The sequence below is a fragment of the Taurulus bubalis genome (genome assembly GCF_910589615.1).
Source record: "Taurulus bubalis genome assembly, chromosome: 8".
NCBI classification, from domain to species: Eukaryota; Metazoa; Chordata; class Actinopteri; order Perciformes; family Cottidae; genus Taurulus; species Taurulus bubalis.
The window spans coordinates 14,088,968-14,113,041 of record NC_136596.1 but is presented as its reverse complement, the minus strand read 5'-3'; the positions used below and the strand labels follow the sequence as shown (position 1 = coordinate 14,113,041).

The following is a 24,074-nucleotide window of genomic DNA, read 5'->3' as shown; positions in this document are numbered from 1 at the left end:
CAGTCAAAGAGCGTTAATCTTAACTTTTCTCATCAAGAATGATTGGCCATGCATAGCTTATAATAAACGTGCCATGCACACCCAAACATGTAAAACATGTGAATATGCATGTCTTCATTTCATGTCGCATCCCTTTAAGTTAAGAATGTATTACTTGTTACTTAAATGGTTATTTCATTGTGTAACATGGATAAAACCATGTAGTAATTTGTCAATGAATGGCTGGATTTACTTTTCTGCACTTGTATGGGACATGGACATCTTTGATCACTAATAAAACCTGGAGATGGGGTAAAATATTATGATTGTGACTGGACTGTAACTTCATTAGGCTATTACTACATAAAAGGTCTCAAGTCACAGATACTGTACATGTTCTATCCTTAGAGTCGGCATTGGGGTGAGAGAAAATTCCACAAAAAATAAAATATAAATTGAAAAAAAAAAGTTAAATAAATAGATTTTGATGAAACTTATAGAAGAAAAAGTATGTTGTCCCATCGCGCATACAGGAATGTGGGCTGTTGTATCGCCCAAGCAGTAATTTACCATGGTCAGAGGAGGACTGTTCTTGCCATAGTTCATCAGTGGTGCTCTCATGGCCAGAGCAGCAGCAGTCACAGCAAGCTACCAGCTGCACTAAGACTGGTCAGCTGCTTTGATTTACATGTGTTGCACCAGCTACTTGTTCTTCTGCTCACTCTACTGCTGTGTTACTTAAATTACTCATTAATTACACTTAAGTAGTTATTTTGACAAACAGCCAACATCAGCAACCCTGGTATGACTGATCATACCGACTGCTGTCATGGTCTTTCTCTTGATATTATTCAGAGAATAAATGCTTTATTTCTCTGAATGAAAACGTGTCATTACATGGTGATCCAAGAGCAAGAGGAACAACAGGTTCCCCACAGAGGCCTTAAACCTCTGTGAGTCCATGTCTGCAGCAGGTTTAAGCTCAACCTTGAAACAGTGACCTCTAGTGGCACTCAGGGGATTTCTGCAGAACAGCAACAGGGTTTTCCAGTGTAGCGTTAGAAGTGGGAAAATAAATCAGCAGATTGTACTTGACATGATGGCAAACACAATCCCATCATGGCGTGATGCATGATGGGAAGATGGCGGCTACAGTGGCTCCGATTTAAATACTACTATTATAAACTGATCCTACTGCGGTTTTGTGATTTAGGCTATATGACCAATTTTTAAGTTACACACACCATCTCCATCTACGTACTGACGAGTGGCAAAAGGTGTTAGGACGGGCCCCAGTGCACGTTAGTTCTGAAACCCACATGCACACACCATCAAGTGTCAAAGGAACATCATTACATTTTTAATTGACATCTTTGTCACAGGGTGGTTCAAGGAGTGGACCCAAATGCCGATGCAACAGTTCAAAAGTAAATTTATTTTAACAAAAAACAAGAAAAGGCTACAAAAACACTAGATCTAAACAGAGAGTCTTATTAAGAGCAAGTTTTTCTTTGAACACAACGGTATTTCTGTGATGGCAATCTGAATCACTTCAGGGGCCGTTCTCTGCCAAACACATGGTTTGAGGGCCTGCTCTCTCTATGGGCCCCTAACCCACCACACAGGCCTCAGGGAGTCCCTTTGCTCTATCAAACCCAGGACGCTGAGAAGTTCATGGACGCTATAATGTGCCACCTGTCCTGTCTGTCCCTCTCTCAGGGATCCAGCTCTGCGCTGGATCTAAAGCCCAAAGTCAGCCCAAAGCCCAAAGCTCAAAGTTGATGCTAAAAATTACAGGGACCCCCTCAATGCAATCCAGTGGTTTTAAAGACATTTTCAGTTGTCATTTTTCCTCATTGATTATTTTAAAATATAAGATGATCCTGATTGGGGATTTTAATTGATGAGACCTCAAATTCTATAGCAGTTGAGTTTTTTTATATTTCTCCCATCCTTCAATCTGGTTCAACATGTCGATATGTGCCAATCAATCCCCTTCTATTACAAAATGATGGACCTCTCTGACTTCCAGTGTATTTTATTTCATAATCTTGCTAATAATACATATTAAATGTATGCCATAGAGCCATTACTACACCCTAGTCTTTTAAAATAGCCTTTATTTAGCCACTGCTAAGAGACCTGGCCTTGATCCATCAGTTAAAAAACATTTCAGACCAAGCTCAAAATTGCCATACATTTCCAAAATGTTTGATACAAATTGGACACTATCATGCTACACGCTCATTAATAGACCTACGGATTGGGTTGGCTCTGGTTCTTCTCCTATTGTCATACAACATTGTATGTTGTATGACAACAAGAAAAGGAGTGCGCTCAGGCCGGGCTGGGTGTTGGCCAGTGTTTTGGAGAGGGGTGACAGATCTATCTACCTTGCTCTTTAGCCGGACCCTTGAATGATTCAAATCTCCCCATGCCCTTCACTCATCAGCCAGTGAAGAGACAATCTTCAACAGTGAGCTAAAATTCCAAGATCAGACCAATGTTATTTTTCAGCAATACAGGAAAAAATGATTCACGCTCTTATTTCCTCATGTCTGGACTATTATAATGTCGTGTTTGACTGAATGCCTCAGGGCCCCAGATAGCTCAACTTCACACTGTGCAGAACTCTGCAACGGCACACTTCCGGCGAAGACCAAACACTCCTCTCACATCAACACAGTTGTTGCATCTCTGGACTGGTTACCAATTTCTTTTAGAACCTTAAAATCTTATTATGACTGACAAGGCAAACAAGACAAAGTTAGTAACAATTATTCACTTAACATGCACATATACACATATAGTGAGTTATGCATCCATTGATTGATTGTCCATTAAAGTGTTAACTAATCATGTAAATAATGGATTTGATCATTTCTAAATAATGAGAAACAGGAGTCAGACTGCATTTCATGCATTCAATAAGTGAAGCATTACAAAAACGTGTGTTTTGTAACCCTTTTATAATGACATCTGTTATTACTCCAATTGTCCTTAAATAAGCCATCACCATTTTCACTCACAGCTTTACAGCTCCTGCTCAGGCCTGTAAGTGCTCCATACATCTCCCCGTGTCCCCAGTGGGACAGGCCGTGTCTGTCCTTGTTCCTGTTTGTAAGGACGCGCCTCTCGGCCTCAGTCAAGCATTGCAGGCTGGCGCCGCCGCCTCTCCACTTCCACAACATCAGGTATAATGTTACTGTTTGTTGTGGCCTGAGAACACTAATAACGTGGCAGGAAAACAATGTTGATGGTAAAGCTGCTCGACATCACCTAAAATCACTCAACCCCGAGGACCTGTGTGCAGATTAGGTGACTTTACTTGGCTGACCAGAAGCGTGGTTTGGGTACACACTGAATAAATGACCCCCCTCTAAACAAGTTAATCAATGTGGGACAGTTTCACTTGTTTGTCTCTAAAGACACAAACGCGTTTGTTTCAACACATTTTTGGCTACAAATTAAAACTGGTTTATTCAAATCTCTGACTGCTATCATAAGTCTGGAAATATATATATATATAATGGGAAATTTCTTTCATATTTTATAAATTAGGCTACGTGTTTTCAGTTTCCTTTTCGTGTCACCCTGCCACTGAGGCCTATAATTTAAAAATTATCATTAAAAAAGTGTTTAACTCCGATTGCTAGCCAATTGTGTAATTAAATACACCTTCTCTCTCGGAGAGAAGGGTGGATCAATGAGGGGTTCCTGTAAGGTGAGAAGAAAAGGAGTGCGCTCAGGCCGGGCTGGGTGTTGGCCAGTGTTTTGGAGAGGGGTGACAGATCTATCTCTACCTTGCTCTTTAGCCGGACCCTTGAATGATTCAAATCTCCCAATGCCCCTCACTCATCAGCTAGTGAAGAGTCACGTCCGGCAGCAGCAGCAGCAGCTCTAGCAGTGCGTAAAAGGATCTAAAAGCTCTACAGCCGGCTGAGAAGGTTGGGATGCATCCCAGTTCCATGACCACGACGCCTTTTTCCGTGAAGGATATTTTGAAGCTGGAGCACCACCATGATTTTGAAAAGGAATTCCTGATGACTGATCAAGTTGTTCCGATGAATTATGAGCACGTGCACGCTGCCTCCCGGACCAGGGACGTCTGTGACTGCCAGCCTGAGCCGTGTGTCTCCGGGATGCAGGAGAAGCTCGACATGCACCACTCAGCAGCAGAAGAGGAGCTCAATGAGCAGGGTGAGATGATACATAGTGAGCATCATGATAATCAGTTCTCTGCTGTTGGTCGGTCAGGTTTAGGCCGAACGACGCAATGGGGCCTTGAACGCGAGATAGCAGGGTTACCGGTCACTTTTTTAATTTCCCTTGGAATCTCACAAATGAAAACATAAATTATAAGTAGACGATTTATCTTCAATAAACATAAATACGTGGGGAGGTCCATATATTTGCGATATTTTGCCACCAATCCAAAAGTGATCAAATAGGTAATGAGGAGGCGGTAACGGTGACATTCAAAACTGTAGTATTGTTTATTGTTTCCTCACTGTGATCAGTTATTACCATCTCTATACGTACTCAGTTTAATTGGAAAAGGGGCACAGAAGTGCTAGTTTTCCAATTGTCACAAGTACTTTATTAACTAAATGATCAAATAACAAATAACTACACTGTGTATTATTTTTGAATTTAGTAAAGCTCTTAGATTTCGGCTTTAAAACGTTAAAATAATCAAATACTTCTTCCAACTCATACCGTTTTATTAAAGGCATCTTTGTGGTTTTTATTTTTACCTTATTTAATTTAGGATAAAGTAGATTGTCATTTATTGTAATTTCACAAACAAATATATAAATAATGCGTGTGTTCTATTGTATAAAACAATTGATCAAGTACATTTTCTCAGATTTTAATTAGAAGATAATATTTCCAGCTCAACAGATATTTTTTGGGGTGTTCGTTTAGAAAAAAAGTTAAAATGATTGAATATTTAGGCCTATAAAGTGGATACAAAAATGTTGGGGGTTGGATACAGATTTCAACATTAGTAACATTCAGTGTCATGAATTCTGCCTTTGTGTGACTGTTTTCCTTTATATTGGGCAGAGATCTGCGGTCTCGACAGTTCACCTGACCGTGACAAAAACCCCAAAAGCAGACCCCGGCTGCGCAGGAAACCCCGAGTCCTCTTCTCCCATTCCCAAGTGTCCGAGCTGGAGAGGCGCTTCAGGCAGCAGTGCTACCTGTCCGCCCCGGAGAGAGAGCATCTGGCCCACGTGCTCAAACTCTCCTCTACACAGGTCAAAATATGGTTTCAGAACAGGAGGTACAAATGCAAGCGCCAACGACAGGACAAGTCTCTGGAGCTGGCGGGGTATGCACCTGCAGCGAGGAGGGTGCCGGTGCCGGTGCTGGTGCGGGACGGGAAGCTCTGCAGCGCAGGTTCCCATTCAGCAGCACCTTATAATGTGACTCTCGGACATTATAATCCCGCCTTTGGATATGGAACCAGCAGCGTGTACGGCTGCGGGTATCACAGTGCGTCACCGTCAGCAGCACAGGTGGCTAATAGCCAGCTGGTAGATTTAATAGGGAACAGCGAGGGGCCCTTCAGCCACGGACACTTCCAGGCTTCATTACAAGGCGTAAGAGGCTGGTGATTAAAGCAAGAACATGGTGTGTATGCTGTGATATCAAATATTTCAACGTCACATTTCGATCGTATATTTTGTATGGCCTGTATCTATTTGTAGTTTTCTCCTGTTTAGAGGCAAATAAAAAATCAGCTGATTAGTTAATGCTCACTGTCTTTAAGAGTAGCTTCTTTACGTGCATCAGTTTGTCTTCCATTATACATTTCAAAGTGTAGGCTACACATTCTGAATTGGGAATATCAGATAATAATATTACTACTAATAATAAAGTTCGTATAATTGTACACGACAAATAATCCACAAAACACGCATATGTTACTAATTTGCTTCCATGGAATAAACTTAAATCATTTTATTTCTGTGACAGTTATTAACCTTTTTTGTATATGTTTTTAAATATGTTTTAAATCGCGTCAGCTAACATTAACTGTTTAAAGCTTGACTTGCTGTCTAACTTACAAATACCGATGTGAAAATACTTTAAACACTCTTAAAAGCTGAACCCTAACTTGATATTATCACATTTGCCAGTTATAAAAGGTGTTGGATCCAATTAAAAACAACACTCCTTAATTACAAACTCTTTCGCGATCGAGTTAACTCTTTAGCTGTCTTCTGTGGAGTTTTATCAAAGGAAGCCATCAAAAAGCTAATGGACGAAGTGACATTTGACCTGACAGGCTGCTCTGCTCTATCAAACTGAGCTCATTATTGTCCCATTCACAAATCCGCTGATTAGGCTGGAGAGCTTGTCCTGTCCCGGAGCTTTGCTTGGTAAACAAACCCGCAGACAGAGTGGCTCTTTAACTTTTTCAAACTTTCAATCAAACGGGAAACAGTACCAGTCTGACCTGTCACTCACAGATGAGCGCAGCAGATAATGAAACCACTTGCATTGGAAGTTGTTCTCAGTATCATTAATGGCATGCGTTTGATTGGTTGTTCAACTTTAGTCCAGCACCTGGAAAACAATACCATTAAATGTTTAAAAACAGATCCACTATTTTAATTTCGAGGGATTTAGAATATCACATCAAAAGCTTAGTCATGGATATTTAAAATGTAAACATCTGTCAATCTTGCTTGGCTTATATGCTCCAATGTTATTGTCGTAAATGTAGCCTATCAAATAATGAATGGATGAATTGAGTGTGTCATGTTGAATAGACATGGACTCTTGAAACAAAAGGGCCTGAGAAGGAGAAACACTTCTGGGAGGAGAGAGGAGCTCAAGAAGCATCTCCGCAAAGATAAGGATGAGCTGTAGACAGAGAGGAGACCAGAGACACTTCAAGAGATCAGATAATGGCTCTGTGTGTGTGTGTGTGTGTGTGTGTGTGTGTGTGTGTGTGTGTGTGTACATATATATATATATATATATATATATATATATATATATATATATATATATATGTGTGTGTGTGTGTGTGTGTGTGTGTGTGTGTGTGTGTGTGTGTGTGTGTGTGTGTGTGCTCTAGAGTCTAGAGCAAGGGAGCAAGGGAGAGAGACTTGAATGAAAGCAGAAATACCAAATAAAGATAAACACTGTGATGATGAGGGTCAGTTGGTGACGTGATTCTGGCCACCAGTGAAAGACATATTATGGTTTAGTCAAAAAGGTTTTAACTCATGCTGTAATTACGTCAGTTTTAGAAAAGCAGATATGTCTCTGGCTATGTAATAGCCTTCAAATCCCTGTCTGATAATCTGATGTTTATGATTGGTGCTGTGATGATTCACAGACTCAGGATCAGAGTTCCTCTGTCCAAACATCCACCCTGTGACCACTAAATACTGCAGTTATGAGCTACACAAGGATGGAAGATAACTATTGACGGTACATAATCAGAGACTCTTCAAACTAATCCTTTGGTAAAATAGCTCATTGTGTGGTTGTCCCTGCAGCCACTTCAAACTGGCTGCTGGCTTTCTTACTCTGTGAGGACTTGATGTTTGGCTTTAAAGCGCCCTCTACTGGAAGACTCTCACGCTTTCACATGAAGTAAAATGTAATTATCCGAACATGATATCACACAAGTAGGCTGTGTGAATATATCTATCAAGATAAAAGTTTTTAAATATTGAAAAGGGGTTCAGAAAGAAATGGGAGGTGGTGGATGGAGAGACTATATGGTTATTTATACTCATATTCTTTCATATATTTTTAGTTCAAAAATCTAAAATGGATCTGTTGTAACAGAGGTTTGTCTGTAAACCTCTGATTGACTTGTTCCCAATCAGATGACATATGTGTTACACCATACAATAGACGGAATGAAACACTTGTGCAATAACCCAGGTGTGGGTTACTGTATAATACAACACTGATACTGAGCAGATAACACTTCGACTAGACTATATCTAACAGTTACAACAAAGTCTCGCTGCTCCTCATCTCAGACAAAGAAACAGCAGGAACACAACAGAAGATTGATGGTGCAACAACTTTCGGTGGCTCAAAGAAAACATCGTCACCACATAGTTTGTACTGTGGAAGACAAATGCCTCCCTGGGCTTAAAGGTCAGAGGTTCCACTGTGTCACATCTGATGCACAACTATGCAGTCAAATATCTGCGCAATGAATACTCAGAAGACAAGAAATAGGAAGGAAATGTCAGTGTTTTCAACTGAGAGCAATCATGTGGCTTGTCTCAGAATAAGGGCTGAGGATGACAGCATATGAGTCACTCTCACTGCTGGCTTTGTTTATGCTCTTGACATTGAGCTGACTGCACATATAATTTGGCCAAATGAATATGCTTCTGAAGACCATTAAACATGTGTTCAATGTCATTTTGAAGAGATATTGAAGTGAAGTTAAAATAAACCTATGGATTTTCAGTGGAATCAGAAAGTTGCTCAAATTTGGAAGCCTGAAGTATTTTGTTTTACATTGTATTCTATATTCAGCACTGTATGATCCAAACAATGCACAAAGGGGTTTAGACAATATCAAAAGAAAAACTGTGCAGAGAGAAAGGGGGATGAAAGCTTTCTGGGCTTACAGCTCAGCGTAGAGTTGCAGACAGACGGTCACAGACAAAGAATTCAAGGTGAAACGTATCATACTGATGATCTTAATGCTCTGTTGACAAGACAGCAGCTAATGCTTAAGAGGAACCTCAGTAGATTTAAAACAGATGGCTTTTATATATGAGGATGCACAAACCAGGACAGGTCACACATCGTTCAGTGAAGCTTTATATTTCTATTGCACATTAAGAAGTTTACATAGCACTTAACACTAATGAAAATATGATAACGGAAAGTTTAATTGTTTCACTTTCATTACATTAAAGCAGTGATAATTCAAGCACTCATCTAGGTGACATTGTGACTGCTTGGTGTATGATTGGTGGCCAGGAAGCTGGAGGAGTCAGCGGGGCCAGGGGCCACAGAGAGGATCATGTTTATCATACCTAAATTCATGCGTTTTCAAATGAAGCATGAACTCCCAGAGGAGCACAGACACTGCTAGTAAACGTCTCATTCTCTCAGAGAAAGCCAGGCTGAATCACGGAGAACAACAAATACACAGCCAACGAGCGGCGACTGAGTCTGGTTCAGGAGCCGGCCTCAATGTGTCGAAGTCATTAGTGCTCCAGTAGGTGCGACCACCCACTCTGCTGTCCGCCGGCTCTCCCTCCTGCAACTCAGTCCCTGCAGCCGCAGATAACAGGGTTACTGCTGAACTGATGGGGGCATGAAGACACATATCCACTTAACTATGACAATCAAGTTGAGAGCGATTATCCACTTTATATTCCAATAAAAGTATTGCCTGGACACACATATGTTGTCAAAAGTGCCCTTTTCTCCATGAATACACTGGTTATCTGATACAAGTTTATTCACTCATTTGTTAATGTCTTGGAATTAATTTAGCCCAGATAATTAGATAAGTAGATCAAAACAAATATGGGATTAAACTACAGAACATAGAGTATAAATACACTTTTGATATTCCATTATACAGAGAGGAGTTTGTAATATTTTGTCTTACTAATTTAAAGGATATACTTAATATTAAAGACACCTCCGACTCCAATATTATATTTTAATCTGTTGTAGACTGTATTAGTTTAGGTTTACTTTATGAACTCACAACTTAGTGTATTGATACAATATTCATAAAAAAGGAGCATAATCATATATGACAGAATGTGCATAATTTATAGATTAAAGGACATAAATTGTCCATTTTGTTTTCATGAGCATTAGAATCGTTGAAACACATCACGTGAAAAAGTTCAATAGATCTTTAAGATAAGACTTTATTAATGTTTAATCTCAGAAATTCCCATCAAGTTGATCTAAACAGGCGAACAAATGAAAGTTACTGAAACAGTTGGCTGCAGTAGTTGGCCCGCCTCCTTCACTTGCCGGTGCAGTCGGAGTAAACCCGCCTCTGTTCTTGTATAAATTCAGACCGTGTGAGTGTGTGAGAACACACACTGCTTCCACCACGTGCCTCGCTGTAGCCCTCTGCCCCTGAGAGGTTCTGATTTGTGGATTACTGGATGGAAATGTCTGACACAGTCAAACCTGTGACCTCGTTCCTCATAGACGACATCCTCTCCGTTAAGGACGGCACAGTATTTAATGGCAAACGCTGTTCACAGAAGATGGAAAGATGTTCACAGTGGAAAGAAGGATCTGAAAAGTTGTCAGAGCAACTCTTCCCTCCCTTTGGAGTGCAGACAGGTGAGATCCTGCAGACTTTCAATCGCAGGAATGTAATAGATAGACGACCCAATGGATGTGTGTGTATTAGATTTTGAAATGTTTCAGAAGATGGCATACATCTGTGTGAGATACATAATAGCTCTGTATCATCAAGTTGTGGCAATGGTATATAAAAAAAAAATATTTAAGGAAAATAATTGTTTTTTTATCTGAGAGCATGTTTAATTGGCTGTTTATCTTTTTGATTATCATAAACCTCTCCACATCCGGACATGTATACTCCACTAAGCTGACTGTTACAGAGTATTTTACCCCCTTGATGACTTGATCACATCTGTGCTTCACAGGGTCCCTGAACACATCCTGTCCCAGCACCTCAGAGTCCAGCGGTTTTTCCTCCTCGGCGAAACAGAAGCGCTCCAGAGCTGCGTTTACACACCTCCAAGTGCTTGAACTGGAGAAGAAATTTAACCAGCAGAAATACCTGTCTGCCCCAGAGAGGGCTCACCTGGCCGGCACCTTAAGACTAACCGAGACCCAAGTGAAAATCTGGTTTCAGAACCGCAGGTACAAGACTAAACGAAAGCAGCAAACATCAGAGTTCTGTCAGGACATGTACAAAGCAGAGGGCCTGGGCCTGAGAGACGAGCTGGTCCAATCATCACTGATCACCTCCTTCTGCAAAGCTTACGAATGCAGACCCTACATGTGGGACTACAGGGGCCCCTGGGGGCCCACGTTGTGGTGACAGTGAAATTTTGTATGAAGCTATGATTTATAATTATAAACCAACTTTTAATATCCCTGATATTAAGGCTCTATGTTCACTATTAAAGTTGATTATTTGTTATTTGGGCATTCATTTTGAACCCATGAGTTACAAGTACCCTCTCTGAAGTTATTTTGTTCATACACATTCTGTAATTTTGTATGCTTTAAGAAATATGACAGGGTTGGGTAATGGAGACGATGTGGGTTTGTAGAATTAAACATTTGATCACTGATGTCAGTTGCAGCATTGTTGATTAATTCATTATCAAATTACTGTTTTCTTGAAAGCTCTGTGTTACAACAGTACAGTACCTCAGTTATAGACAAGCGCAAGTTGACCTTTAGCTTATTTGTCCCATAACTATTTGTACTTTCAGCAAACCTTAATCATTTTGTAGACATGTAGTACTTATATTTGTAAATGGTAATGCTGGCTTATCAAATGTTTTGGGGGATTTATAACAACCTATAAAGGGAACAATTATTTGTAGGTAACTGTGAAGCAGCTGGATATTAACAGTCATACGATAATAGTGACAATGTGAGTGATTCATACGGGAGACATTTAAACCATCTATGTGGAGTTAAACTGTGATAATACAGAACAACTACTGTACATAAGAAGATAAGACCAGACAGGCCTGAGGGTGATATTGTAAATGAGATCTGATTCCTTTAAAGAGCTCCTGACCTGATTATGTGAAGATAAACTGCATGAGAAACGCTGTGAAACTAAACTGCAATTTCAGGTCTGAGTCATCTAGTTTAAAATTATCGTTTGATAATGAAATAAAAATCATAAACAGATAAGTTCATGGAGCGATTATAGCAGTTTCAGGGACAGATTATTATTATTAAGACCATACAGCAAGTAAACAGTACTGTAGGAACACATGAGAAGAACCACGTCAACGTCATAACTTCCAGACGATCATGCAGCTTAACATTATTGGAAGTTTTAAGGTTGGTTAAATGGCGTATTTATCAAAGACTGGAGAAGAAGACGCCAGTTTTTCACGTGATCATGGATGTGATAATAATTGTGATTACCACTGTGGGACATATGAAGGGCGAGAGAAGGTGATTGGAATGCCATCTGACAGTCAGTGTTGGTTATTCACCAAGGTTTACTCGGGCCAAATGTTTAAATGTACCTTTTTCTTATGGCTTTAAAAAATAAACAAAAATAATAATGTTGTCAGAGTTGCAGTGTATTGCCTCTTCCAAAAATAGATTCTCTACATGAGATAGTATTGCTGCACGTAGTTTTAAATGCATTGCCACAATGGTGCAATGTGTAATGCTCCCATGGGCTCTATACTGTGGAACATCTGTATCATCTGGTCCCGTGGCAATTTTGCCATTAGCTTTTGGGACATCTATCAACCACCTGCAGGCGTGTGCCAGAATGACATGTTTTTGAGCTGTCCTGCCAGATAGAGACTCAGGTAGATGCTTTTTATCTGACAGTGTTCTGATATTATCGATGCGTTGAATATAGAGTGTTGTGTTCTTTTGTTATCAAATGGTCGCTGCCTCCTTCATCACAAGGTTGAACCTTCAGGCTTAATGGTTTTTGAGTGGTAGTCATTATGTGTATAGCGGTTAAAGTTATTTATAATGTATAAATAAAACATGCAAAGAAAAAGGTACATTTCTGACAGAATAGTCTTCACTGTAAGTCATGCGTCACAAAATGCTGCCATCTGACAGCTTATCATCCATACCTATTACATCTCCATTTAAATTGTTCGATTAGTTTGATGCATTGCATCAAGACTGCAAGACATTTCACTCCTTCACAGTATCTCCAGTATTTATGGTGAGTATTGCTGAAATAGTAACTTCATAATTGTCAAGTGTGCCCTTTTGAACTAACTATAGATTGTGAAATATTTCCACAAAAGATTTCTATCATTTCTTCAAAGATGAGTTCTACTCTGTTTACTATCTTTGTGAAAGCTGAATAGCAGCAATGTGGCTGAAGAAGTGAATAAGAAGAAGTGAATAAGAAGTGAACTTCGTGCAGGTTAGCATGCTGGGCTGAATAAGTACAGAGCCGATAAGATGGCATGCATGATTTAGGGCGTTACATATTTAAGGTGGGTAAGTTTGTGGTGACACAACCAAAGTGTGGGCAGAGGACTGATGGAATTGATAGAGGGAGACTTGAGATATCTCCCGCCAGTAACCTGTCTGACTTTGTGAAGTTGCTGCCCTCATGGGGATTAGTTTTATACCTATGGCAACATGTGTCATGACATTGTTTTTCTTATTCCTTACTGTTGAAGTGGTGATTCCTCTATCCTTTTAAATCTTACTGTTGAGAGTTTTCATCAACTCAATTTTCCAATCTCGAAATTTATATGAGTCTAAATTGTACTATACAACTGTCAAAACTAATCTTAATGATTTCCTTCGAGTGAATTCTTATCAACAGCATCGTTCATTCTAGGTCCTTGGAGTAAACAGGTAATTAGACATGAAGAGGGCAGATAGCATCTGTTTTGACGGCATTGAAAATCTGACAGTATCTCTCAGCGTCTCTCAGTGTCTCAGGCCGTTCACGAACACGCTCATCAGATAAAGGAGCTTGTTGAAGGGTGAAGCTGAAGGTTAGGAGAACTATTCTTTTTTGCACTTGCCATTGTAAAACCTGCACTTCCACAGGCTCAAAGAGACACGGTACATTGATTCACAAGCACAGAAGACTTAAAAACAACATCCTCTTGTCTGTTTCCCTCTCTGGTTCAGGGAGTGTCTCTAAATATGTCTGTGCACACCTGGATTAACTGGATTTGGCAAGTAAATGATGAAAGCAGCAAGGAGGCGCGTATAACATTACTGCCTTCGCTCCACTATAATTGGATCATAGGTTTTGCCAGTACAGCCACATAGAGATTTTCTGGGATATGAGAATAAAGCAGGTAAATGCCAAGAAACACAGTGTTAAGTCTCAGTTCTCAAGAGTTGATCTTTTTAGTTTTTAGGGATCTGATTGTGAGGTGCAGTGTGGTCATGGAGCCTGTGTCTTGCTGTTCAAGGTGGCCAAAGATGCTTTGAAAAACAAGCAGATCTTCACAACAGATGAGGAGAAAAACTAAACCCGACCACAAAGACAGCCTTTGTCACTGCTCCAATATGCCGTGACTGTCTGACAAATTTGTTGGAGTTGATAAGGAGGTTTAAAACAGCCCTGATCTTTTCACATGGGAACACTCGTAAACTTCCTTGGTTAGTGTAACTGGATCCCTCATGTTACGGTACCAGTAGAGCAGCTGCTTTTCTTCTCCCATAAGCAGATACACTGCTGCTTATCCGATGGTTAACATTGAGTGTGTGTGTGTGTGTGTGTGTGTGTGGGTGGGGGAGTGTGTGTGTGTGTGTGTGGGGGGGGGGGGGGTGTGGGGGAGTGGGGGGGGGGGGGGGGGGGGGGGGGGGAGAGAGAGAGAAACAGGAGGAAGACTAGCAGACAGAGAGAGAAGAGTCATTTTCCAGTGTTCTTATCTGTGGGATAAAGATATAAAGTGGGACAGTTTACTTCAGATTAAAATGATTAGGGAACAGTATGACCAGGAGAGAAGGCATGGGCTGAGGGGGCGATCATTGTGCACTTCAGATAAACAACCTGCTCATGGACAAGGGCGAAAACTAAATACATCAGGGACAACAACCTCACAGCAAGTGTACGTGTTCTGAGGCATGCTGGTTTGGAATAAAGCTCTGCACTGTCTCCATCTCAATAGAACATCTGATTGGCCTTGTTTTTATGTCATTACATGTAGGATACACATGTGGAATAGAGCATTCACCTAAACAGCTAAATAAATAAAACTCAGGAGCAAAACCTTAGAATTACTGTGAACAACATGAGGTAAATGAGGACGTGCAAAGATTGAAGTGTATGCATCTAATCCTGTACTTTTAAAGCAATGTGATATTCACATGCGTATTGTGTGATCGCCAGTACTTATAAGAGTGCAACAGCACTGGACTGATTATGACATCAGCATGTGTACCCAAACAAAGTGAAGTTTCAAGTCAACATCAACTCTACCTTTGAGGAGTGTTCCCTGTGTGTCTGTGATGACAACCTGTAAATTATACTACATTGCCCTCTGCTGGAGCTGTGTAACTCCTGCAGGATATATACTTTAAACTAAAGGGTTGATTCTCACAAATTGCAAAGAAACATCTTTTCTCACTTACTGGTATTAAGTTAGGCAGATAGTTTTGGCCGAACAACTGAAGTGAATGGATTTTGGTGTGTGGTGCTCACAGCACTGATAATGGCATTGAAAGAATTCAGCTACAACTTCTCTTTCCTGTAGACTGTGTAGGTTATGTGTACCAACAACTCTGGATAATCAATCAACACTAAATCCTGCAAAACACCAAGTGGACCATTTCCCCCTCATGATCAATTATGGTTGGTTTATATTTCTAAATATTTTACCTCAAAATGTGTCTTCATTTTCAACCTCTTATCATTTGTCACAAACTGGCTCAATGAATGTGACATGGAGGGTAAAAGTGCAAATGGAATGTTTCTATTCAAGATAAACAAAAGATGAGAAACGTGTGTGGAGAGACTAATAGCATCAGCAGTGGGTGGAATGTATGAATGAGTGACGAGTGTGTGTATAACCTTGGTAAAGGCATAAACAGGTGTCCCAAGTTAATCAGTGCAGGCAGAAAGAAAGGGAGAGGTCATAACTGCATTCATGTTCATGGCTTTCAGTCTTTTAAATTAATACTAATTCAAACTTGTTGTATTGTATGTTGTATTTTACTTGTTATAAGAACTAATTTGTCTCAAAAGCAGTTCGACTCACTTGTCTCATTTTTCTTGTAAAGGAAGAAATGTATGTAGTTGCTCTGAAAAGGTAGTAGTTTCAACTAAAGCCCCATTAACTTGTAAAGCTCTTGGGGATTTGATTTTTATGGATTTTTATGGAGAAAGAATAAAGGACTCTGAGACCGGACATAGAATATTTCAAAGCAAATACTGACTTAGTTCAGAGACAAAACACATAAAAACAAGTAATTCTTCACTTGCATGTTTATTTCAGCTCCAGTGTTACATACTGTAGCAGCATTATGACAATCATTTCATATTTGCATGGTAAATATTCTGTTCTGGAGAAGGCCATCTCTCAAAAAACAGCCAAGCTCTCATTTCAATTATTTCTGTGTACTAAAACTACATTATGAAAATCTCCATCTAGAATATCAGCTCTACTGTCTCCTTTAAAATGTAAGCATTAGAACCACATTAAAAGTACTTTGACAAAGTTTGGGAATGTTGATTTACTATTATGAATCAACATTCCAAAAGGAATGATGGGGGTGGAAAAGCTGTTAGCAATTATAATGCAATGAATAAAAAAACTAATCTGACTGGCTTCATTTTACTTTTGTTCATCAAATGATTCACTAAATATCAGGAGTGAAGTTGTCAGTAGCCCCAAAGGGCAACAAACACAGTGAACTGCGATTACACTTAGCTTAGAATAAGAGTTCATGAATCTATGCTAATTGAGACACATTCATATTCAAGGTGAGAAAGCAGCTCCTTCATGTGAGATGGAAATCACTTCTACAACTGACTTTGAAACAAGTAGTTAGTCTAAAAATGAGTTACAAAAAACAATAGGTCACCATGACATTTTCCAAACATATTGAAAACCTTCCAAAATACCATACAATTTGTACTTTTCAACTGTTTTTTGTCAAGTACTTTAGGAGTCAATGAAAGATTTTAAAAAAGAAAATGGAAATGCTTAGGGCAGAAAATCCTTTTCTGACATGACATTTCAAGCCGGCAGGCAAATACTCAGGTTAAAAGTAGGATGCATAGAATACAAAGCATGTCTTTGGTATAGTAACAATTACCCCCACTGAAAAAGCAGAAATAATCTGCTGAGGGTTTGTGAGACCACTGGAATCTGATGAACTTTCTGAACTTTAACAAAAGGAAAGAAAAAAAAAACTCCATAATTAAAAACAAATAAATCTAACTGCTTGTTGGATAACATCAATATCTGGAGGAATGTCTTGACTACTGAAAGGAAAATATTTAAGAGGTTGGAGAGAGCAGTGAGCACACAGGAAATGTGAAACTACAACAGGATGAGTGACAATAAAAGAAATAGCATTGCCTGCTCACCAGCTGATCTCATAACAAAGAGATCACCCAGTTTCAAAATGAAATTAAAGTTACGGATCACAGAAAGTGTGCACTAAAAGTTTCAGTCATACTCTAAAAATAGTTAATATAGGTTCAAGGTCAATATGACACACATAAACAAAACAGGCCACTCAAGCGCAAAACATCACACCAGTACAAATGAATATCAAGGTTGAGACGTCCTGAGTAACAGCCTTATTTGATCCACCTTTGGACTCATAGAATGCAGTTTCTCAGAAATAGTCTCACCCTCAGCCGAATATATATAAACAAGCTGTCGTCTTTCTACAACAGGTATGATTCTTTAAATGGGACTATTATTGGGCACGATTCAGGAGCAATGTTCGGTTTAACAAGGCAAATAACTGGACTAGTACTGCCTACGCACCTTGATACGGCGAGGAGGGTCTCTCAGTAGGAACATATGGTATTTTGCATTTAAAGCAAAATTATATAACAGAAAAATAGAAGTGCTGCAGACTGGCCTTTGCCAGTGTGGTGCAAAGACAATAATTGAAAAACAAATAAAACTCAATTAAGCAAGTTCTACTTTGACCTCATGCCAAAGAGCCATGATAAGACTTCCTCTTATATCAGAATAAAATGCTTCTTTACTAGAATTCTGCTAGAAAAAATGAACAAGGAAATTAAGATTTTGTGTCAAAAACCAAAGGGCAAAAAGAAAAAAATGGTGAAGCATTGTTTAATATTCATGAGGCACTTAAAAAGTGCAACTGTTGTGAACAATGGAGTGAAAAATGATGATTGTGTTGTGATGACTTTTTTTAAATATAAATACACAGTGAAATAAGCAAACAAACAGCATTGTGTTTCCTCCACATCAGTAAAATATAAGCCTCTGAAAGCTAACAAAATAAATAGAAAGTTCCAACATTAAGATCTATAAACATCATTCAAGACAACTCAATTCTACGACCTCCACATGTAAAAAAGAGAGTTTGGTGCATGTGTTTGTGAGGTGATGACCGCTCAACTCTTCCATGTGTATCTGTTCTTATAACAATATTATTCTCTGTTCCTGGTTGTGCAACATCTTAAACTTGAAAACACACAGATTTAGGTGAGTGAACAATAAGGAAAGCCATTGTGTGCCACTCCACCATGACGACTTCCCTGTGAGACAACAACTGATGTTATTTCCTCAAACAGCACACAGTGAGCTCACACAGCTTCAGGTTGGAGTCTTCTTCCATCAGTTCCAGTAGTGGTGTGGTTTTCTCCGACACACTTTCCATTACATCGGTCCAGGTCCTGCCTCCTGTTCCAACTGCTGCTTCGTCAGGAAGTACTTGAAGAACTCGTACACTGACCAGGCGATGGCAGTGGAGGGCATCTGGTATATAATCCGAGCTTGGGCCCCTTTGAAAAAGGCCGCTAGACCACCAAGCCGGTACACTGTCCTGATGGTATTAGCCATCCCCGATAAGTGGCCGCTGATGTTCATGGAGTTCAGCGCTACATTCTCTTGTGTGTTAAGCAGAGTTTTACAAACGTCGAGTGGAGTGGTTATTGCTGCGGAAATGGCTCCCGCTGCTGCTCCCGACACTATGTGGCTGCCAGGGTGGTAAAGTCTGTGAGGGTTTAACTGTTCCTGCATCAGCTCATAGGTGATGAAGTGAACGGCCTGGAAAGGGATGTTCATGGTCAGCTGCGTGCTGTAGCTGCGATAGAAGGCTCCCAAACCCTCAGTACGCGTTATGGTTTGGAGACAGTCCAAAAGTCCTCGATATGGCGAGTTGTACATTTGCATCCTCTGCTTTACCACTGAGCCAAGGAAAGACACAAGTAACCGTGTTAGCATGATTCATCACATACCTTTCATATGCATTCTATACAACTTTATACTTTGCACTTCAAGTAATGATCTTGAAAAAGTTCCTTTTGCAGAATGAGGGGACACAAAGGTGAGTGAGTCGATGGCCCACTTATTTTAAAGGATATGGCTGGGATTATTTTATATTTTTAATTCCCGTCAATGAAAACAAAAAATGAATCCGTTTGTTTGTGTGACCTCCCACCCACAAGGAACCGTTCTGGCTCCATTCCTCTTCACCATATACACCTCAGACTTCAAACACAACTCTGATAACTGTCACCTGCAAAAGTTCTGACGACTCTGTAATCGTCGGCCTCATCTCCACCGTTGATGACAGGGAGTACAGGGAACTAAACCAGGACTTTATAGGATGGTGCCAGCGGAACCGCCTCCACATCAAATCTGGTAAAACCAAAGAGCTGGTGGTGGACTTCCACAGGGGTAAATGCTCTCCTAATGGCTAAGCTATCATCCCCGATGAACAACACCTCCCACCCTCTCATAGTACTTATTTTGATTTTTCACTATGTTTCTTGTGTGCACTTTACCCTGTTTGCTGCTGTAATCCTGCAAATTCCCCCACTTCGGGACTAATAAAGAAATATCTAATCTAATCTATGGGGTATTAGAAACACAGATAATACTAGTCTCATTCATTGAAGGTTATTTTCATAGGATTTGTTGACAATAGGGAAAATCATAAAGGTTGAGCAACCTTTGCCATTAAATGGTGCAAAAAAAAAGTCTTACCTTCAGCTGGGTTCATGACTGCATCATGGAGAACAGTGGCCACACTACCCGCCAAACCTGTAAGACATTAACATATCTTTACAAGAATTTTAACAATATTTCACATTTGTAGTAGCGATTGGGGTGATTTACACATTTTTCATGCTATTTAAATGCTAAAACACACTGTATGTCCCAGCATGTTTGAATTGTTCATACTTCAAATATGGCTTTATAACTCCTTATGTAAACAAGGTATGGCATTCAAATATTTTATCCTAACTCTCCTCCTCCGGGCCTTGTAGTGAAATCTGTTAGTATGACAATCAAAAGATCTGTGTTGAGACGTGGGAGAATGTACCATTGGCTAAATGGCTGTTGCCTCCACTCTGAATGATGTCACTTAGTGAACGTTTGACCCGTTCATAGCAGGCAAAGTAGAGCGCATGTGCGGGTCCCGCTCCCATCATGGTGATGTTGAGGCCCCTGAGCGGTCTGAAGATGCCCTCTGTCTGGATGATCCTTTTCAGAGCCTGATACACACCCCTGTACTGTGCATTTGGGTCTGGCTGCAGGCTCTGCATCCTTGTCTGAAAAAAAAAAAAAAAGAAAAGAAAAGAGATTTTTAAACCATTGTTCATCAATAGCTAAAGAACTAAAGCCGGGGCTCTGTGTGAATGTGACTCTAAGTGGCTGTAAAGTGTGCACCTGTACGCCAAATGAGTATTGATGCATTGTTCCCACTCATGCCGTCACATTGTTCTGACATTAAGTGTACTTGGCAGCAGTGAGGTCCTGACTGAGTGATGCGTGTCTCTCTCAAGGCTGGTGTGGGAGGCTGTGGCAGCTCTTTGTTTGACTCAGCCATGCCAAGTTATCTGGACACCACAAAGCATGTTTTTATTTGCAAAGAGATTTGGGGCTGGCTCAAGAGATAGGCTACATCTATCTTCTTCTGCATGTTTCCTTCCTTTGGATTAACAACAACATATCTATTTCATTTCCTTTTGATTTTGGTACTTGGGGCACACAGTACTTGGTAGCACAGTTTATATTTTAAGGTTGCGTAACTGAATTTATGCACTACAAATCACATTGTTCTTTTGAAGGCAGAGGGAATATATTGTGATTTTTCAAGATAATCTGAAGGGTAAATTATTCTGGGTGAATAGAAAGCCAGCCAGAGGCAGTTCAAACTGTATCACAGGACTGTCCTTTACTTGATGATAAAATACATCTCATTTAAGAGTTAAAATAGGTACGTCTTCCATAACCAAAAGCTTAAAACTCAAAAGCTATATCAACAATGCGTGACAAAGTGGATACATTGGTGTGACGTCAGGTCCAACTTTAGAGCAAGCATGCAGATAAGATCATCATTAAGTTCTCAACAGAATATGTTTTCTTTGTTTATGATTTACTTGCAAATTAACATTTACAACATTTTTTTAACAGTACTCATGTGAAACATGTGCACGGTCTGAATATAAACATGTCATCTTTATCATTGTCCACCTTATACAATCATTGAAGCATAATACTAAAAAAGGAAACTCCCCTATCTATTACACATCTTCAACAGTCCAGGCTCAGTGGCAGTTTACTAATCAACACAACAGAAGAGCAACAGCATACACACACCCTTCACTGCGCGAGGCTGATCCCAAATGTGCTCAACGCCGATAAGATCCGCCTTCTTGCATGAGCACAAGACACTCCCGAGTCGTGATGTGTGTGTTATTTATTATTTTACTTCTGGGAGGTTGAAACAAAGAGTTTGAAACATTCAGTTGAAATTGCTACAAGTAGCCACTAAAGTCTTATTAAACCGAAATTCAGCTAAATTCACCTCAAGCTTGTTGTAAGATACCAAATAATCACTTAGCCAAACTCAACTTGGAAAGAAATGGATAATTCAAGTGTTGACTACATTCACAATAGGTTTTCTGTCAACTCCGGACACACATGGATTAAACTAAAGAAGCACGTACTGCTGAAAGGTGCTTGTGCAAACTTCAAGAAGAAATAGCAGCAGTGGTTTGTGTAATAGAGGCACATGGGTTCATTTGGAAAGACTGTAACACTGAGACAAAGAGGACATAATGTTGTGGTTTTTCTTGCAGTATGTTAATGCAGTTGTCTGTGCCACATCAAGATTGTTGTTAGCGCAGAATGCCAAATTATCAAAACAACACTACATTGTAACCACTGAGCAGAAGAGGAGGATTGTAGGGGCAAAGTTCACATTCAAACCAACCGTTTGTGATTTGCTCTGCAGACACAAGCCAATTTTTAACAAGCTTAAAACTAGCCAGTCATATAATTCAGTTGCTGAACATGAACTTCAACGTTAGGCTGATGGAACTCATTGATACAAAATGTGTTTTTCGAGTTGCTCTACATAAAAAGTGCTTAAGTTAGGAGGGATCCCTCTGTTTATGAACTCATGTGATCTGTATTACCAAGTCTGGTCCAACAATTGGAAATCTACCTCAGTAATTTGAGCCTGAGGTATGAATCTATGAATGACGTTAAACCAATGTTGAGGTTTGTTTGAACCATAATGAGCTCCAAATAAATGTAAATCCGCTGTGAATAAATAAATATGCTCATATTATGCACATACACATGCTATTTATACACACTGCTTGGATATTGTAGGGCAAGTGAAGGTTCTGCGTAGGGCAAGTCTGGATAACTCATTTTGTGACATTTATTACCTTAAACAAACCTAGGATATGGCGTCAGGATAGGTTGGAAACGTTTTCACACAGCCAAACGATCTCGCGATTACAATGACGACAACTTAAATATGTGACTTTAGGGAAATAAAGGTGACACTGGACCTTCAGCTTGCTATGTTAGCAAAGTTAACCGTTACACAGGCTAAACCCAGTGAGGCTCGGTTTAGCTCCGGTAACACGTGGTGTTTTTACTCCGGTTTAAGTAACGTCACCTTGCTCAACTAGTTTGTGCGGTTGAAGTAGACTGCGGTGCTTAAATTAGCTACCGCCGAGGCTAACTAAGGATGGGCAGGGTGAACGTTTCACGGCTAATGTTCGTTAGCAGCGCGACAGCCAGCTGTCTTTAGGGTTAGCGGAGCTTTGAGGCGAGTTAAGTGAACGAGCCGCCGCAGCGGCAGAACGAGCGCGAGCGGCGTGCGTGCGCGCGCGTTACCTTGACAGAATCCACGGGGTACATCACCGTGTGCTCCAGGATGCCCGCCACGGCTCCGGCTGTCATGTGGGTCGCCACGGAGACATGAGGTGGCAAGCTCTCGTAGTCGCCGACGCTATCCGACGGCTCGTCGTCTTTGCTCGGAACCTGCGACATCTCCAGTGTGGCCACCGCAGGGTCTGAGCTCAGCTCCATGCGTGGAGAGCTCTCTCCCTCTCGGTCTCCTGTGCAAAAGATAGCGCGCACTCAGAGAGGTGTCGGCGGCGTGGACGACCACAACATCATCTCTACTTACGGGAGTTCCAGCGCCCGTGTGACGTCCACCGCTGGGGGCGTGGCTACGGTGAACGCAGACCAATCGTTTTTCGTACTCTTGGTTCTTCGTCTGAGGCGGCCAATGAAAAGTTTCCGTGGTAGATTCCTCTGACACTTCACTGCGCTGCTGTGCATCCCTGCTTGTCTCTGGGTTTGAATGGGTTTGACAAAAGTGTAATCGCAGTGTTCCTTCTTGGATAGATTAGTAGGGTTGGTCTCCTTATCACGCAACATCTGTCTGTGTCATTACTAAAGAGAAATCGTACAGCTGTCCTTTTTTAATAAGAACGTATCTCTAACTTTCCCTCGCTCTGAATATGGTCGTACCAGTAGTGAACGTAATATGCAGACCCACAGGCTACTTGTGGTAGCATAGTTTTGCAAAAGTACAGTACATACATATGACAGCAAATATGTATTATTGGCAAAGTGCTCATTATGTAGAAAGGCCCCGTTCCAGAGAGTCAAATTAATAATATATTGGATTATATTTACTGAATCATTAACATATAAGCGTTTATTTAATGCTGTTGTTGATTGAAGTGAATCCCATTCTTACTACTATGTATATTGTCTGATTATTTAATAAAGAACATTGCATCATAGTTTACCAACTGATATGTATTGTAAATAAAATATCAAAGACTTGCCAAGTAACTTCGTACAATTATCTGAAATGCGTCACACCCTCTTCTCGCCTGTAACTCTTACATTTGTACATTCTGATCCGCACACTTCATTTCTACATACTTCCCGTCCAACCACATCCAT

The 24,074-nt window shown here is 40.3% G+C and overlaps 3 protein-coding genes across 3 annotated transcripts; 2 read left to right on the top strand and 1 right to left on the bottom strand.

The window, feature by feature from the left end:
* Window positions 1–3,932: 3,932 nt before the first annotated feature.
* Window positions 3,933–5,603, top strand: nkx2.7 (NK2 transcription factor related 7; the record flags this gene model as incomplete). The annotated part of the gene is made up of 2 exons (XM_079222883.1): window positions 3,933–4,179; window positions 5,050–5,603. The coding sequence occupies 2 exons, from the start codon at window positions 3,933–3,935 to the stop codon at window positions 5,601–5,603; spliced, it is 801 nt and encodes a 266-aa protein (XP_079079009.1).
* A 4,515-nt stretch (window positions 5,604–10,118) lies between these two features.
* Window positions 10,119–11,032, top strand: nkx3-1 (NK3 homeobox 1; the record flags this gene model as incomplete). The annotated part of the gene is made up of 2 exons (XM_079221668.1): window positions 10,119–10,302; window positions 10,632–11,032. The coding sequence occupies 2 exons, from the start codon at window positions 10,119–10,121 to the stop codon at window positions 11,030–11,032; spliced, it is 585 nt and encodes a 194-aa protein (XP_079077794.1).
* A 6,900-nt stretch (window positions 11,033–17,932) lies between these two features.
* Window positions 17,933–20,401, bottom strand: slc25a37 (solute carrier family 25 member 37). The gene is made up of 3 exons (XM_079223032.1): window positions 20,173–20,401; window positions 19,833–19,889; window positions 17,933–19,030 (listed from the first exon to the last, which is right to left on the bottom strand). Exons 1-3 carry the CDS (start codon window positions 20,393–20,395, stop codon window positions 18,501–18,503), a joined length of 810 nt encoding a protein of 269 aa, XP_079079158.1. The 5' UTR covers window positions 20,396–20,401; the 3' UTR covers window positions 17,933–18,500.
* Between the last annotated feature and the right edge of the window lie 3,673 nt (window positions 20,402–24,074).

What these genes read in the sequence shown, in the direction of transcription:
- slc25a37 (XM_079223032.1), bottom strand. Translation starts at nt 20,395, where the DNA reads ATGCAGAGCCTGCAGCCAGACCCAAATGCACAGTACAGGGGTGTGTAT. An exon ending in CAACAGCCATTTAGCCAATG is followed by an intron (nt 19,890 to 20,172) that starts GTACATTCTCCC and finishes AATGTCTTACAG; the next exon opens with GTTTGGCGGGTAGTGTGGCC. An exon ending in AGTCATGAACCCAGCTGAAG is followed by an intron (nt 19,031 to 19,832) that starts GTAAGACTTTTT and finishes TCCTTGGCTCAG; the next exon opens with TGGTAAAGCAGAGGATGCAA.